The sequence below is a fragment of the Corythoichthys intestinalis genome, chromosome 13 (assembly GCF_030265065.1).
Source record: "Corythoichthys intestinalis isolate RoL2023-P3 chromosome 13, ASM3026506v1, whole genome shotgun sequence".
Lineage (NCBI taxonomy): Eukaryota > Metazoa > Chordata > Actinopteri > Syngnathiformes > Syngnathidae > Corythoichthys > Corythoichthys intestinalis.
This window is the reverse complement of record NC_080407.1, coordinates 2,971,018-2,988,644: the sequence shown is the minus strand read 5'-3', so window position 1 is coordinate 2,988,644 and position 17,627 is coordinate 2,971,018. Positions and strand designations below refer to the sequence as shown.

Sequence of the window (17,627 nt, the reverse complement as noted above, 5' to 3'; positions counted from 1 at the left end):
CTGACAATGAATGGCCTGAAAATAATTACAATGGTATCTGACTGCCACTGTTACCGTTTCTGTTTAATGTATATATGTATATAAAAAAACAACTTTAGTAAGTGGGAAGTGTAAATAAATTATAGAATTAAGATTTGTTATCAATGAAAAAAATTAAACATGTCTGTTGGCTGTCACCGAGTAGTATTTGCGATCGCTAGACAAAACTAAATTACCCCCAAGAACGGTCAGAGACGTAGGACAACCAGAGGATATATAAGATTGACAGGGCTGATGGTAAAGGATAGCTTGTTGAAACAGGAGAATGTCATTGTCAGTCGCGTCGATAAAAAAGCTAAGGCTATGCTTAGGTCGGCTCGTTTTTTCCGTCTTTTTCAGCCTTCGACACGCAAGCCATCTCTTTAACTGAACATTTTGATGTTCTTCCACATCTTTGCCAGTCAATTTGGCACCAGGCACATCATTTTCGGAGAGAATTGGTAGGTTTAGCTCTGTAAACATCTCCTTCGTACACGATTTCCATTCATTTCCTATTAGGGACAAACGGTGGCTTGTCCCTACCTAGCAACAGTAGCTAATGTCATTAATATTAATGAATGGAAGAGACGTGTTGCTTGTGGTACGCCATTAACGCGCATTCCTCGTCTGTGAAATAAGGTTCCCGTGCCTTCGTCAAAAGTTGTGTTTGACTCTGGTATCCGCCCCCTTTTATGTGAACGCGCAGCAACTCCGATGGGGTTAACACAGGTTCAACAAATCAACGTGATAATCAGCGCCGATTGACACCAAACTAGGTAACCAGGTTTTGTCAAACCCGGTTTCCCGCTGATACCCTGGGTTAATTCCGGGGAGGTTGAACTGCGTTCGTAATACAGGCCACTGCTTAGCTGCTCCACATGCTAATCAATTTGCATTGCTCCAGCCCACTCCAGCTGCCAAAGCGATGACAACAGGCACAAAATAAACACAGAGAAACTTCAATACAAAAAGGAGATGTGCCAAAAACTTTAATTTATTATCATCCAGAAAATATAGAACTATAAAGCATATAAAAATCCAGCGCATCATCTGCATAAATTTGCTATGTACAATAGGAAAACATCCAATTTTTTCTTTGCATGTTCATTAAAAGGCCAACATACAAAACAGATTGTCACGTCAAATGTGTTACATAAAGTTTTAAGTGCACTGTGCTCTCGGGATCTGAGCTAAAAATAAGGATAATGATAACAAAAAGAAAAACTATCCTTTGGTCTTGGAGATTTTGTTTCATAAGCCAACACTTGGATGTTACAACTTCGTTTCTGGATCGGGTGCCTGTTGACAGAACAAAAACAAACTGTTTGGGTAACATTTTTGAAGAACATTCACAGAGGTACTGTAAAAAAAAAACATGTTCAGTATGGATATTTTCCTTTTCTTCTTTACAAAAGCCACAATACAGAATAATTTCTTTGCCAACACTTGAAGATTTACACATTATACATCATGCATAGTGGATTCCTTTAGCATGACTTAAAAAAAAAATTAAAAAATCATTTACGATATATTAGGGCTGTCAAACGATTAGAATTTTTAATCGAGTTAATTACAGCTTAAAAATTAATTAATCGCAATTAATCGCAATTCAAACCATCTATAAAATATGCCATATCTTTCTGTAAATTATTGTTAGAATGGAAAGATAAGACACAAGACGGATATATACATTCAACATACGGTACATAAGTACTGTATTTCTTTATTATAACAATAAATCAATCAAGATGACATTAACATTATTAACATTCTGTTAAAGTGATCCATGGATAGAAAGACTTGTAGTCCTTAAAAGATAAATTTAGTACAAGTTATAGAAATTTTATATTAAATGCCTCTTAATGTTTTCGTTTTATTAAAATAATCAAAAAATCAACTAGTAGCTCGCCATTGTTTATGTCAACAATTACACCATGCTCACTCATGGTACTAACCCATAAAATCAGTTGGACCCAAGGGCCAGCAGGGGGCGCCAAACACCAAAAAACAAGTAACAAGCGGACATTACACTGTACTGTCATTTTAATCTGTTTGAGCGGGGCATGTGCGTTAATTGCGTCAAATATTTTAACGTGATTAATTAAAAAAAAAAAATTACCGCCCGCTAACGCGATAATTTTGACAGCCCAACTATATACATAAAATTATTGCGTTTCAATCAACAGCTTATATTGTAAATGTTGAATAGTATATTTCAAACAGCCGACCTTCCAATGTGGTCATTTTTTTTCACTTACATGACATCATTGTGAAACACCTACATGTGAATTTCATATGAAATACATACATTTCTATCTCTGCTCCTTAGACCTCCTGCAGGATGGTGCACCGTGACTGTAGTCAGAATCTGCCGAAGAAACAACGGACACTAAAAAGTCCCATCTTTAAGACAGTTATCAACAAAGCTAAAATTAAACAGTTCCACCAAATCAAGTGGCTAGCTTACTGCCAGAACAGCCACGTTCAAGGAGTAGGCAAAAAATGTACTCAAGCTAGAGTAGCGTTACTTCAAAGTAATACTACTCAAGTAAAAGTAGTCATCCAAAAAAATGTGCTCAAGTACAAGTAAAAACGTATTTGATGTTTGATTTTTTTTTTTTTTTTTTTAAACAGTTATATATTTTTTTCTCAGCAAGTAATTTTACGAAATACTATTATACAGTCCTATATCATATTACATTACCACATTAAGCCAAAGAAATACAAAAAACAAATCAACTGAATTCCGGCGATAGAAAAAAATCTACAGGAATGAAGCATTATTAAATAGCATGAGTGCCCTCTAGTGGAGAAAACATATTTCATTATGAATTATGAAACTAAAAGGATCGTATCTCCAGTTTTCCCTGGTCAATCGGTGCAAAAATAAATACTGTGAGAGAGATTAAAATCCGTGCTTTTGAGTCATGTTGACAGCGGCGCTCCATGTCAAATACCGTAATTTTCAGACTATAGGCAGCTACTTTTTTCCTTCATTTCTAATCCTGCAGTTTATAGTCCAGTGCGTTTTATTTGTTGATTTATTTGGGTTAATAGGCAACACATGTCTCCTAATATGCATTGCAGCGCTACAGATGGAAATAATCAAAATTCATATTCTGTGCTAAAGTGGCTGCTGCTGGCCGAAAAAACTTTCTAATATCCCTCCTCTTCAAAACGGGCGGAGGAGGCGGCATGCCGACATGTATTTCTGTTGGGATTGTGTGAATGTGGGGGTTCTAGTCATCAGCCAATCAAACGGGCGTTTGAAGGGGAAAAAATGGACCAGCACTTTCAGCAAGTGAAAGGGGGTAAATGTAAGTCTGAATATAATGTAGGGTCAATTCTATCCTTACAACTTATGGGAAGACAATCTAAATTACATATATAACTGAAATCATTATATAATGCCAATAAGGTTGCTTAAAGGTTGGTGAGGACAATTTGAGCATCCCTAAAAGTTGGTGGTGTTATGTCCCTATGCAAACCTACACCCTTGACTTTATGTAACGGATGGTTATCTGGACAAGTGAATGCATGCCAACAAGAATTGTGTTACAGCAGCTTGCAGTCTGTTCAAACTGATAACTAAATGCACTCACAACTCCTTCAAAACTAAGACTTTGTAACGGGAGGGAGTCAGCGGAGCCACTATTCAGTTAGAAGCAGTTACATTTACCTCAAATTTTTGCTTTCACTTGCAAAGGCGAGTTGGAATCTGGTCACCCTACCTTGTCATAGCTTGACTTTTTTTGTAAGCTCTCAGGGTGTTTGTCCAAGATGTGCAGTACGGCGTCATGCAGCGTCAGGAAGAAGATGGACGGTTTGACCTCGTCATCAAAGAAGCTGCACTGGTGCAATTTTTCCAAGATGTATGCTACAAGCATGCAGGCAAAAACCATTCAGCGCAAAGTCTTTCTCAATCAAGTTCTTAAAAAGGGATCACCTACGATCACAGGCGACAATGTAGACGTCCACTTCAATGCGGATGAACTCTTTAAGAGCCTGCAACAAACCAGGGTAAAGAAGTCAGACTATCGCATCCTTATGTCCCGTCAATCTCAAGGGCGTAGGTTTAGTCTAAATATTTGTAGGGATGATATCACAGCATAACCTGCATGTACACTTTTTGCTGGGGACAGGACATTAATAAGACAAAACATATTTGGTGAATGTGGGTCAGGGCTACATTTCTCACCAATATGAACCTAATTAATTGATAGGCTAAATGATTAATGCTAAATAAATCTGTATTGACCTGTACTAACTATCACCCTGCAAATTTATAATGTCTTAATCTGATCATTTTTGTGAAATCTAGTCAAACAATTTTCTCCATTTTTTGGAGTGAATTAAAGGCGACTTAACAGATTAATGTGTAAGATTCTTCAACTTACTTTAAGCAAATATTACTATTTGTTCGTATTGAGCCCATACATCTAAAAGTTGGTAATTTTTTACCTAAATCAAGAAAAAAAATTCTTTCAAATGTTTTGAACAATTTTCTTGAATTAAGAACATTTCTGACAAACAAGTTTTTCTTTAAAGATTAAATATTAGCGCTGTCAAAATTCTTGCGTTAATGGGCGGTAATTAATTTTTTAAATCAATCACGTTAAAATATTTGACGCAATCAACACACATGCCCCGCTCAAACAGATTAAAATGACAGCAGTGTAATGTCCGCTTGTTACGTGTTTTTTGGTGTTTGGCGCCCTCTGCTGGCGCTTGGGTCCAAATGATTTTAAGGGTTTGGGAAGTGAGCATGGTGTAATTATTGACATCAACAATGGCGAGCTATTAGTTTATTTTTTGATTGAAAATTTTACAAATTTTAATAAAACGAAAACATTAAGAGGGGTTTTAATACAAATTTTATATAACTTGTACTAACATTATCTTTTAAGAACTACAAGTCTTTCTATCCATGGATCGCTTTAAGAGAATGTGATTAATGTTAATGCCATCTTGTTGATTTATTGTTTATAATAAACAAATACAGTACTTATGTACCGTATGTTGAATGTATATATCCGTGTTGTGTCTTATCTTTCCATTCCAACAATAATTTACAGAAAAATATGGCATATTTTATAGATGGTTTGAATTGCGCTGAATTACGATTAATTAATTTTTAAACTGTAATTAACTCGATTAAAAATTTTAATTGTTTGACAGCCCTATTAAATATACAAACTTTTTCCTCGAAATAGGTCTGTTAAGCTTATTTTCAGCTAGCCGTTTTCTTATTTCAAGAAATCTCAGTGAGTAAAATCACTTGAAGCACTGTAGAAGTAGCGAAATTAGTGGCGTGTTCCCCACTTCCACAATCTTGACGTCTTTTTACATTACTTACAGTGGCTGCTGCTGGCAGAAAAAAAAAAAAAACTTGTAATATCCCTCGTCTCTGAAGGGGGCAGGGGAGGCGGCATGTTGTATTTCTGTCGGGCTGTGAATGTGTGTGTGTGTGTGTGTGTGGGGGGGGGGGGGGGGGGGTGTCAAGTCATTAGCCAATCAAACGTGCGATTTAGGGGAAAAAATGGACTGGCTCATTCAGCAAGTGAAAAAGGGTCAGTGTAAGTCTGAACACAATAAAAGTACTGTAATTCACTTAATTATGGTAGGATCAATTCTATCCATACAACATATAGGAAGACAATCTAAATGACTTATATAACTGAAGTCATTATATTTAATGAAAAAAAGTAGGGCTGTCAAACGATTAGAATTTTTAATCAAGTTAATTACAGCTTAAAAATTAATTAATCACAATTCAAACCATCTATAAAATATGCCATATTTTTATGTAAATTATTTTTGGAATGGAAAGATAAGACATAGGACGGATAAATACATTCAACATACGGTACATAAGTACTGTATTTGTTTATTATAACAATAAATCAAAAAGATGGCATTACCATTATTAACATTCTGTTAAAGCGATCATGGATAGAAAGACTTGTAGTTCTTAAAAGATAAATGTTAGTACAAGTTATGGAAATTTTATATTAAAACACCTCTTAATGTTTTCGTTTTAATAAAATTTGTAAAATTTTCAATCAAAAAATAAACTAGTAGCCCGCCATTGTTGATGTCAATAATTACACAATGCTCATGGGTGCTGAAGCTCATAAAATCAGTCGCACCCAAGCGCCAGCAGAGGGTGACAAAACTCCAAAAAACACAAGTAACAAGTGAACATTGCACTGTGCTGTCATTTTAATCTGTTTGAGCGGGGCATGTGCGTTAATTGCGTCAAATATTTTAACGTGATTAAGTTAAAAAATGAATTACCGCCCGTTAACGTGATCATTTTTACAGCCCTAAAAAAAGGTTGATTAAAAGTTGGTGGGGATAATTTGAGCATCCTGAAAAGTTGGTAGTGTTATGTCCCTACCGTCCCTATGCAAACCTACGCCCTTGGTCAATTCCAACTGACCACTTTGAGACCCTTGAGAGCAGAGACGTCCAGAAAGGAGACGGCAGCAAAGTCCAGCACCAAACTGTGAAGGTCCACTCGTGGGACGGCAATGTTGGCGGGCAGCTCAGCGTTCCAGTCCACACGTGCGGGCAAATCCTTGAAGTCGGTGGGCATGTCTAGCTCCTCTGCGTTGCTTTCAAGCTCCACAGACTCCTTGAAGGGGCCGCACGAGGTGTTCAGGAAGCCGTTCTGAAACGGCAAATATTCACTCGCGTCACTTTGGCAGAAATTGTTGGTTATGACTATGTCATTGGCTGCCATTAACAGCAATAGATGTCACATTCCATCTGAAGTGGACGGCTGGCATGCCGCTTTTGAAATGGATTGGGCGTCTACTAGCGATAAACTAATAGGTGGGAGGGTGCATCTTGACCAGAGGAAAAACAAATTATTGAGGTGAAAAGAGTATTTAAAATGAATTGCAAAGGAAAATCGTCACTGACCGATGTCCATTGGAGATAACCTTTCTTTAGAAGTTTCCGGAGCAATCGTAGTGCTTTATTTCGCTTCCTGAGGATCCTCAAGGGATTAAACCCGACCTGAGAGCACAAAGTAAATTTGAAGTGTGTCGAAATTTAGTTACCTATTGATATTAGTACGGACTTACAGCTTCTATGAGCTTGCTCCTAAAGAACTCTATGTTAGCAAAGAAGATTGGCGAAGGGATACGGAAGATCTTCACCCCTTCTGGCTCGTATATCTGTAATCCATTTGAGGTTATTGACTTCAGCAGGGTTCCGAAACACAGTCCGTGGCGGTATTGCCGACTCACGTCAACATAGTCCTTCCTGTCCTTATAGATGTCGGTGCCGTGAATGTTGGCCAGCACGCTGCAACGAGGGCTAACGTAGAACACATAGGAAAATACGATTCAATGTCATCTCGTGAGAAATTAAATTTGCGTGTCAGACGATGTAATACTGACAACTGCGCTCTGAGGACCACACTGAGCAGCTCCACGCCCAGACCCGCCGCCAGACCCAGATCCAAACCTAGTAAAATAGCGGCAACGCAGGTGCCTAACCACACCGCCTATACATATAAAAAAAAAAGCCGAAATATGATTTTATTCCATCATTTGTAGGTCAATCTTTCTCACTTACACAGTCTGGCTTGTCCCGCCTCCACAGGTAAGGCACTTCTCGGAACTGCATGAGCATTCCTTTCAGGTTGACAATGACCACGGCGCCCAGTACGGACTGAAGAACACGAGCGTGTCAAAAAATATGCGAGCCAGTAGACAAAACGCATGAGAGGAAGCCCACCTTCGGAAGGGGATCCAGGAGGAACCCGATGGCTAGGGTGACGATCATCACGATGACTGCTGAGAGCAAACCGGCAATCTGGATGAAAGATGGAGGAACACAGAAACTGTCTTTTTCTTCCATTTTCTTTGGTCTTTTTTTTGTTTTTTTTTTGTGTATCACCTGAGTTTTGCCTCCAGTACTTTCCTGCACTGCACTTCTGGACAGAGCCGTACTGGCGGCGAATGACTTAAAAGACGCGCCCACAATGTTGCTGGCGCCAAAAGCGATCAGCTCCTGGAAGTCAATATCAGAACATTATCGCCGGCAACGGCACCGAAACAATTAACAGGCAACCGCCCGATGAAATAATTTTCCCCTTTTCATTTATTTTCAACTTTGTTTTTTAACCCGTACAGGGCATAAGCGGAGTTTAAGGGGGGGGGCAGGGTGGTCAGGCCCCCCCTGGTGGCCGAAAATTGTCATTGCATGTAATTGACTTTCCTACAGTATATATCTAAAAGTTGTAAAGCAAGAAAACAAACAACAAAAATGAATTTTCTAAAAAAAAAAATTAAAAAAAAAAAAAAAATTGGGGAGGGGCATTTTATTTTTTTTTTATAAATGATTATTTTCTTTGATTGAAAATATTTTTTTTTATAATTGAAGCAACATTTTGGGGGATTGAATGATTTAGACACAAATGCCCTACCCATAATATGGCCCAAACACAAAAAGGATTGCTAAAATCAAAACTTTTCTTTAATGAAAAATTAAGTGTTCAACTGCAAATTTTTGAGTCTCAAATATTTTTTCGCATTCAAAAACTTTTTTTCTATTATCAAAATGTTTTCTTTTTTGATTGAAATGATTTTTCTTTTGAAAAAATATATATTTTTGTATGAAGCAACTCATTTTTTGATTAATAATGACTAGGGCTGTCAAATGATTAAAATTTTTAATCGCGTTAATTACAGCTTAAAAATGTATTAATCATAATTAATCGCAATTCAAACCAAAATATGCCATATTTTTCTGTAAATTATATATATATTCTGTAAAATACGCTACATACGGTACATAAGGACTGTATTTGTTTATTATAACAATAAATCAACAAGATGGTATTAACATTATTAACATTCTGTTAAAGTGATCCATGGATAGAAAGACTTGTAGTTCTTAAAAGATAAATGTTAGTACAAGTTATAGAAATTTTATATTAAAACCCCTCTTAATGTTTTCGTTTTAATAAAATTTGTAAAATTTTCTATCAAAAAATAAACTAGTAGCCCGCCATTGTTGATGTCAATAATTACTTACACAATGCTCATGGGTGCTGAAGCCTATAAAATCAGTCGCACCCAAGTGCCAGCAGAGGGCGGCAAAACTCCATAAAACACAATTAACAAGTGGGCATTTCACTCTACTGTCATTTAAATCTGAGTGGGACATGTGTGTTAATTGCGTCAAATATTTGAACGTGATTAATTTAAAAAATTAATTACCGCCCGTTAACGCGATAATTTTGACAGCCCTAATAATGACACTAATGTCCAAGCCAAAATGTGGCCCAAACTTAAAACAACATTACTTCAATCAAAAAAGTTGCTTCAATCAAAAAAATTGACTTCAATCAAAAAAATTCCAATAAAAATAGCTTTCAAATTTTTTTGAATTTCAGTTTTTACATTCAAACATTTTTCGAAGTGACTTTTTTAAATTAAAAATATATACTTTGATTGAAGCAACTTTTTTTTGATTGAAGCAATTTTTTTCCCGATCAAATCATAAAGACACAAATCTATTCCAAGGGATACAATTTTTGACTGAGGTAACTACATTGGCAAGACACCGGAGGGCGTACCATATTCAATGGATGATGATCTTGGTGAAAAGTATAGCCAGAAGCCTGAATTAGAATTCCCCTCAATAATGATGGGAAACAAAAAAACGCTTATTTTCAACTTATTATTATAGATAGTCTTGTAAGTTAATTTTATTGCTGATACTGCGTTTCAGGGTCATCAACATGTTGTGCCCCCCTGCACCAAAAGTCAAACTCCGCCTATGGTACAGGGCACTTATTGAACTCAACGGCACTGAAAGATGAGCATTCACGGCCAGTATATCAGAACCTGATTTCCATCTATGGTGTAGTCATGTTTGACTGAATAGACTTTGGCCACCGAGAAGGCCACAGCAAAACCCACGATGGCCATTGGAAATGCTTCCATGGCTGTGTCTCGAAAGATGTGTAGATTCGGTGCAATGGGAGGCTCATACCTGACAAGAAGCACTGGATTAGATGTTTTTTTCCATCGCAAGTGGTTGATCTAAGTATTAGTCTCACCCCTTTGGAATATGACCGACAACACCAATGCCATATTTTGTCCTGAAGTCGAAGGCGTAAGAAACGCCGCATGCAATGACAGTCTGCGGATGATATCAAGATCCTATTATTATGGAAAACTTGGCAGCCATCTAGTTTTGACATCAACTCCCTCACCATGATAACCTCTATAGGGATGGGAACAGGCAACTTGGCTTTAAATCGGTCATTGACCTCCTTGACAACAAACACCACCACCATAATGACCAAGGAGATGACCACGTCGCAAACGTTGGTGGAATGGATCTTGTTAAAGATGGCCTCTAGAGTCTGTGAAGACAAAAATAATCATTCCTCATGGTTCTAACACGAATCACAAGCTTTTCTCTTGGCTTACGTATATAATGGAAAGTGGCCCGCTTATTCCCGGGACTTGCAGGCCCAGCACAAATTTCAACTGGGACACCAAAATGTGAATGGCGGCTGCAGTGGTGAAGCCGGACACCAGCGTGTCTGACAGGTACATGACCACGAAGCCCACCTGAAGGATGCCCATCGCCAGCTGCCAGACACAAAAAGTAAAATCCTAAACAAATATACAGTGATCGCTGGCTACTTGGCACTTCAAACTGTGCGCCCTCAGTCCATCGTGGATTTTTTTCAAATTAAAATAAATAAATGCAGTAATTTATAGAGCTGTCCCGATCCGATCACATCGTCTCTCACTCTTGCCGCTTTTCTTGGTCAGGCAGTGCACTGGAGTTGCTTATTAAAGTTAACGATGATTGACAGACGTTAAGGTTTGATCTTGCCAGAGACGCATGGAAGCCGAAACATCAAAGCGCTACATGCGTCAATCATTGTTTAACTTGTTAAACAGACGCTATGGCAACTCATTGTGTTAAGTGAGCAGCTTGAGCAGATTTGAGTGGACTCACTGATACCTGTCAACCCGAGGCCGTTGGCAGTCTGACAAATAGTGACCTATGCCCATACAAATTGATGACTAAGCTTACAACATTTTATATAGCGTGCAATATGAAACAAAACTAAAACTCAAATTTCTAAAATAATATGAATTTATTGGTAAAATTGTCACATATAACCTGGTGCAATCAAAGAACAATCAATATCTTCAGCTACATTATGATTACTAAAATTTAACAGTGACTTTTGTGATCATTGTATGTAGCACTTTTGGCAATTTCTATCATTTCTTTTGATGGCTGCACTTCAGCTCGCAATTCAGCTTGACTTGAAGGTAGGTCGTTCGTGTGTCCAATTATAAATTAAAAAGGTCAATTGATAAAATGAACTTACCGATGCAATCTTTCAGTCAGGGAACATTTCTTTTGCTAATTCTGAAAAGTGATCAGCAATAGTTGCGGGCAAATTGTGTTCGGCAACAAATTGGCAGAATAAAATCTCTGCTTTCGTCACTTTTTATTCTGCAGACTGCATCTTTATGACCAGTGTTGTTAATCTTACTTTAAAGAAGTAATTCAATTCAATTCAATTCAATAAACTTTAGTTACAAATTACTTCTCCCAAAAAGTGATTGAGTTAGTAACTCAGTTACCTGAATGTAAGAGTAGTTACTTGGCAAAGTAACTGGTGTTACCTTTCATGTTTCCCCCCCCCAATTTTTCAAAAAAACAAAACAAAACAAAAAAAACATAGTAACCTTTGCTATGTTCGTAAGTCATTTAATGTTAATAAACCGTTAAAGTGGTTAAAATTGCTCCTGTTTTTGCATTGGTTCCCTTCTGTCTACTTTCGACATGAGAACGTTTTAAAACTGTTTCATCATTTAAAGATAGATTCAAGTCAAGATTTTGTCGATTTAGGAGTTGCCTATTTTAGATAAAAAGTTACTTAGGTTGGCTAGGAAGGTTCACTACAACAGAGCCTTTCTGAGAAGTCTACTGCTTTAAAATGGCGGTTGTATTTCGCATCTAGTTCTATATGCATATATGATAGTGTAGCATCAAGTGGGCGTAGATTGTAGGCTGTCGGCTACAGTCAGGAAAATACTGGAGCCACCTAACCTAGCATCCCGTTTGAAACAGCGTCACAACACTCTTCCCTCCTTCCCACTCCCGCTCTTCTTTCTCCGTGTCTCTGACTTTTCTTGCGTCATTCAACCAACGTAGTAATGCACATTGTCTCGTTGCCGAAACTGTGACAAAATCCGAACGGAGAAAAAAAAACATAATGCACGAAAAACGTACAGATTTTGAACGTACGGCATTTTTCTACTTTATTCTTGTTTTAAATAATTCAGTGGGACAGTAACATGTTTAAAACCTAGCATAATTATCATATTTGAAGTGTTTAAAAAAACATTAGTTATCATACTGTATATACATAGTTTTTTTTATACTTTGGGGAAAAAAAGTGAAAAAACATGTCTTATATGTATTTCTTTCCAATGCTAAATCTGAATAAGTCCATTGAACACGGGAGGTGAAGGAGGCGCCACTTTGCAGTTTTTCACTTATCTTGGCGGGTTCTGGTCCCTATTAACCCCGAAGAACGAGGGATCACAGTATTTCAAAATGAATACCTGCATGATTCCCACAAGGAATGTCACTGACGACGCCACCAAAACTCGCTGCTCATCCTTGGTGAGTCCTTCAAAACCCGTGACGTTCGCGGCCGGGCCTTCATCCGGGACGAGCCTGGTGACCACCGAACCGATCATCAGACACAAAACTGGGAATGGACCTTCAGAAAAGGCACCGGAATTTCTTAACATAAAAACTGTAGAAAGATATGTTCGGGGAATGCGAACGGCCTTACCCACTGAGATGTGTCTCGAGGTTCCCAAGAAAAAGTAGATGACAACGGGGAAGAAAGCAGAGAAGAGGCCATACCAGGGTGGAAGAGAAGCCAGGAGACAGTATGCCAACCCTGAAATAAACCAACCTAATTTAAATCAAATGAGTCTAAAACCAAATATACTAGGGTGACCAAACGTCCTCTTTTGCCCGGACAAGTCCTACTTTTACGTAGTATCCTCGTCGTCCGGGTGGGTTTTATGAATTCATAAAAATGTCCCGTTTTTATTTTTCACGAGACCAATTTGAAGAGAATCCCTCTGGCCGCTGGGTGGCAGCGCCTGCCTGCGATGACTTGGCTCCTAGTAGTAGGTAGGGAAGTAGTTCTTCTTGTTTTTGTTGGCAGTTTACCCCTATCATGAGGCATTACTGCCATCCTACTGGGTTGACGATTTGGCCACAACGCCTGAAGTTTTTTTACGATAAATACGTATATAATGGCAACTGTTGACTTCTGTCGGAGCTTTGACTGTAAAATCCCGTTCGGTGTCGCATCGTTGCGCTGCCGATGATTGTAAACTTTTGTAGCAAAGTTTGATTTTTGCCTCAGCTAACTATCAGTAAGCTAAACCACGCTAGGCATTATGGGAAACGTATTTTTGAACTGCTACGTTTGGAAACATACTGGTTGAATAGTTGGTCAGTTTTTTTTTCGGTTATTGTTTGTGTGCAATCTAGAACACTGAATGAGAATATCAATTGAATGGAAATAACAATTTGTCAAGGACAATTGTCCCTATAGTAATTGATAAAAATGTTTAATCCAGAGTGAGGGGGCACACTTTAAATATATTAAAGTGATATAGCCATCTTTGAGAGAACTTCGAGTAAAATTCAAGTATCATGAGGCCGGGCTGAGTGTCCTCTTTTATGGAAATTAAAATTTGGTCACCCTAAAAGATACCAAAATAAAATATTGTGAACAAACCTTGCAGGACTGCGACAAGTCCAGTACTGACGCCTGACACAATATCGCTCAGCAACCACTCTTTGACTCGGTAGATTTTAAACCAGCCAATGATTGGCAGGAGGGATAAAATAGCATTTTTGGCACGTTTGGCATCACACCTGCAATGACAACAAACAGTAAAAAAAATGATCCAATAGAACAGACATTTTAAAGGTGTGATGGATGAACTAGACTTGTTTGAAAAATGTTTTTACATTGACCTCAAAGTAACTATTACAACTCAGGAAACGCACCAAAGACCTTCCAACTGTTGTCTTGGCTTAAATAAAATTTCATAAATTAACATTGGCTGCCAGTGGCGTCCATCGCTGTTAATGGCACAAAAATATTTCCCCCTCAAACACGCCCATTAATCATACAACATTGTTTTTTTTCCATAGTTTCTCCTTCAGCCTTACGTGAAATACTGCCTGACGTGATCCAAGGTGGTCTTGCGGTGCCTGTAAACCTTCTTGTGCTCGTCGGAGAAAGACTCCTCAGAGTAGAGAGCGCGCGCCACCACGTAGCGCTTGGCCCCTGCTTGCATCACGAACACTGCCGGTACTTCCGAGGACCTGCCGCTGCAGAGATTTAAGAAGGGCCAGACCGCCTTTGAAATGTGCTCGCAACAAAGGTCCAGATCAGGTCTGGGTGGTGTCAGACTTAATGAAAAGGGACTAAAAGCAGAGAGGGCTGCTTCCTTTAAAATTCAGGTGAAATAAAAGAGGTCCTTTTTGCTTTATTTTCTATTAAAAAAAAAAAAAAAAAAAAAAAAGAATCAAATTTACAATACTAGCTATGAGAGGCTCCCCCAAAAAATAACAAGATTTGGACAATATTTACGCTACCAAAACGTCAAAATTTAATTGTGAATCGATGAGTTGAATAATCCAACAACCCTGCTTCATAACAATTGGAAGTTCCTCTAGCTGACGTGGGTCACTCCAAAATTGGAGGAAACCAAAACAAATCAAACATAGATTGTTATTACCTGTTTTTCCTGGAGAAATGACCCCCCCCAAAAAAAGATATAAAAAAAAAAAAAAAACGCTGGTGCCTAAACTGTCCTCCAATGGTGGTTTGACTAACGCTGAATCACCTTGTGTTTTCACATACCTGCCTACGTTCTACAAATGCAAACTTTCCACCGGCTTTTCCTCCTCCCCCAGAATTTGGAGCGCAACTGCGGCGGTCGGCTCTTTGGCCATCCATAAATTACACCACGGAGGCTATCCCCCTCCCGACTGTAATTATTAACAGTAATCGCGATGGGATCCCTCACGTATGGATGTCTGCCTTATCCTTGACCATTGTTCTCTCTGATATCGGTCTTGAAAACTTTGTAGCGGTGGCAGCTTTTCCTCCCCTGGAGGAGGGACAGGACAGGACAGGCTATTGTTCGGAGGTGGAAATCAAGTAGCTTTTTAAGCAGGGTGTGGGGCCGGAATGCTGACAAAGGTCAACAACAGCACGCTCTTTGGGATATTTTAGGAGATTTACAACATGGAAATACCGTAAAACGGGGGTGTGTAAAACAGTAGTCGGATGACACAATTATTAAATCATGTGACATTCAATACAAATGTTTTGACTGATCAAAGATGCAGTGTATCACAAAAGTGAGTACACCCCTTGCATTTCTGCAGAAGTATATCTTTTCATGGGACAACACTGACAAAATGACACTTTGACACAATGAAAAGTAGTCTGTGTGCAGCTTACAGTGCCTTGCAAAAGTATTCGGCCCCCTTGAACCTTGCAACCTTTCGCCACATTTCAGGCTTCAAACAAAGATATAAAATTTTAATTTTTTGTCAAGAATCAACAACAAGTGGGACACAATCGTGAAGTGGAACAAAATTTATCGGATAATTTAAACTTTTTTAACAAATAAAAAACTGAAAAGTGGGGCGTGCAATATTATTCGGCCCCCTTGCGTTAATACTTTGTAGCGCCACCTTTTGCTCCAATTACAGCTGCAGGTCGCTTGGGGTATGTTTCTATCAGTTTTGCACATCGAGAGACTGACATTCTTGCCCATTCTTCCTTGCAAAACAGCTCGAGCTCAGTGAGGTTGGATGGAGAGTGTTTGTGAACAGCAGTCTTCAGCTCTTTCCACAGATTCTCGATTGGATTCAAGTCTGGACTTTGACTTGGCCATTCTAACACCTGGATACGTTTATTTTTGAACCATTCCATTGTAGATATGGCTTTATGTTTTGGATCATTGTCCTGTTGGAAGATAAATCTCCGTCCCAGTCTCAGGTCTTGTGCAGATACCGACAGGTTTTCTTCCAGAATGTTCCTGTATTTGGCTGTATCCATCTTCCCGTCAATTTTAACCATCTTCCCTGTCCCTGCTGAAGAAAAGCAGGCCCAAACCATGATGCTGCCACCACCATATTTGACAGTGGGGATGGTGTGTTCAGGGTGATGAGCTGTGTTGCTTTTACGCCAAACATATCGTTTTGCATTGTGGCCAAAAAGTTCAATTTTGGTTTCATCTGACCAGAGCATCTTCTTCCACATGTTTGGTGTGTCTCCCAGGTGGCTTGTGGCAAACTTTAAACGAGACTTTTTATGGATATCTTTGAGAAATGGCTTTCTTCTTGCCACTCTTCCATAAAGGCCAGATTTGTGCAGTGTACGACTGATTGTTGTCCTATGGACAGACTCTCCCACCTCAGCTGTAGATCTCTGCAGTTCATCCAGAGTGATCATGGGCCTCTTGGCTGCATCTCTGATCAGTTTTCTCCTTGTTTGAGAAGAAAGTTTGGAAGGACGGCCGGGTCTTGGTAGATTTGCAGTGGTCTGATGCTCCTTCCATTTCAATATGATGGCTTGCACAGTGCTCCTTGAGATGTTTAAAGCTTGGGAAATCTTTTTGTATCCAAATCCGGCTTTAAACTTCTCCACAACAGTATCTCGGACCTGCCTGGTGTGTTCCTTGGTTTTCATAATGCTCTCTGCACTTTAAACAGAACCCTGAGACTATCACAGTGCAGTTGCATTTATACGGAGACTTGATTACACACGGGTGGATTCTATTTATCATCATCGGTCATTTAGGACAACATTGGATCATTCAGAGATCCTCACTGAACTTCTGGAGTGAGTTTGCTGCACTGAAAGTAAAGGGGCCGAATAATATTGCACGCCCCACTTTTCAGTTTTTTATTTGTTAAAAAAGTTTAAATTATCCAATAAATGTTGTTCCACTTCACGATTGTGTCCCACTTGTTGTTGATTCTTGACAAAAAAATTAAATTTCATTGTGTCCCACTTGTTGTTGATTCTTGACAAAAAAATTCAATTTCATATCTTTATGATTGAAGCCTGAAATGTGGCGAAAGGTTGCAAGATTCAAGGGGGCCGAATACTTTTGCAAGGCACTGTATATAAGAGAGAGAAAGCCAGCAAACAGTTTGTCAACAAAGCACATTGAATACTGCAACCATGTCCTATGGTCTGATGAGACGGGCGGGCTTTCTTGTGTACGGTCTTCAGAGGAGGCTTCTCCCTGGGGTGACAGCCATGCACACCAATTTGATGTAGAGTGTGGCGTATGGTCTGAGCACTAACAGGCTGACCCCCCCACCACCTCTTCAATCTCTGCAGCAATGCTGACAGCACTCCTGTAACGAGTCACATGACACTTTGGAGGGAAAATGACAAGCAGTACTCAATTTGGACATTTATGAATGTACGTAGCTTCTAATGGGTCTCCTCACTTTTGTTGCCAGGGGTTTAGATATTAATG

General features: G+C 38.9%; 1 protein-coding gene across 4 annotated transcripts; it reads right to left on the bottom strand.

The window, feature by feature from the left end:
- Positions 1-1,003: 1,003 nt before the first annotated feature.
- LOC130929297 (chloride anion exchanger-like) lies at positions 1,004-15,508 on the bottom strand. 4 transcript variants are annotated; one of them, XM_057856395.1, is made up of 21 exons: positions 14,859-15,508; positions 14,287-14,613; positions 13,847-13,986; positions 12,881-12,991; positions 12,645-12,805; positions 10,476-10,640; positions 10,256-10,408; positions 10,100-10,182; positions 9,885-10,032; positions 7,930-8,043; positions 7,768-7,845; positions 7,606-7,701; positions 7,428-7,534; positions 7,275-7,344; positions 7,110-7,202; positions 6,946-7,041; positions 6,461-6,691; positions 3,969-4,023; positions 3,750-3,895; positions 2,327-2,386; positions 1,004-1,317 (listed from the first exon to the last, which is right to left on the bottom strand). In XM_057856395.1, the coding sequence occupies exons 2-21, from the start codon at positions 14,412-14,414 to the stop codon at positions 1,291-1,293; spliced, it is 2,262 nt and encodes a 753-aa protein (XP_057712378.1). In that variant the 5' UTR covers positions 14,415-14,613; positions 14,859-15,508; the 3' UTR covers positions 1,004-1,290. The 4 variants fall into 4 exon arrangements, with proteins under 4 accessions (XP_057712378.1, XP_057712379.1, XP_057712381.1 ...); XM_057856396.1 differs by having other exon boundaries at positions 14,287-14,448; XM_057856398.1 differs by having other exon boundaries at positions 14,287-14,448; positions 14,984-15,508.
- Between the last annotated feature and the right edge of the window lie 2,119 nt (positions 15,509-17,627).

What these genes read in the sequence shown, in the direction of transcription:
- LOC130929297 (XM_057856395.1), bottom strand. Translation starts at nt 14,414, where the DNA reads ATGCAAGCAGGGGCCAAGCGCTACGTGGTGGCGCGCGCTCTCTACTCT. An exon ending in GTCGGTCATATTCCAAAGGG is followed by an intron (nt 10,033 to 10,099) that starts GTGAGACTAATA and finishes GCTTCTTGTCAG; the next exon opens with GTATGAGCCTCCCATTGCAC. An exon ending in ACAGGAAGGACTATGTTGAC is followed by an intron (nt 7,203 to 7,274) that starts GTGAGTCGGCAA and finishes AATGGATTACAG; the next exon opens with ATATACGAGCCAGAAGGGGT.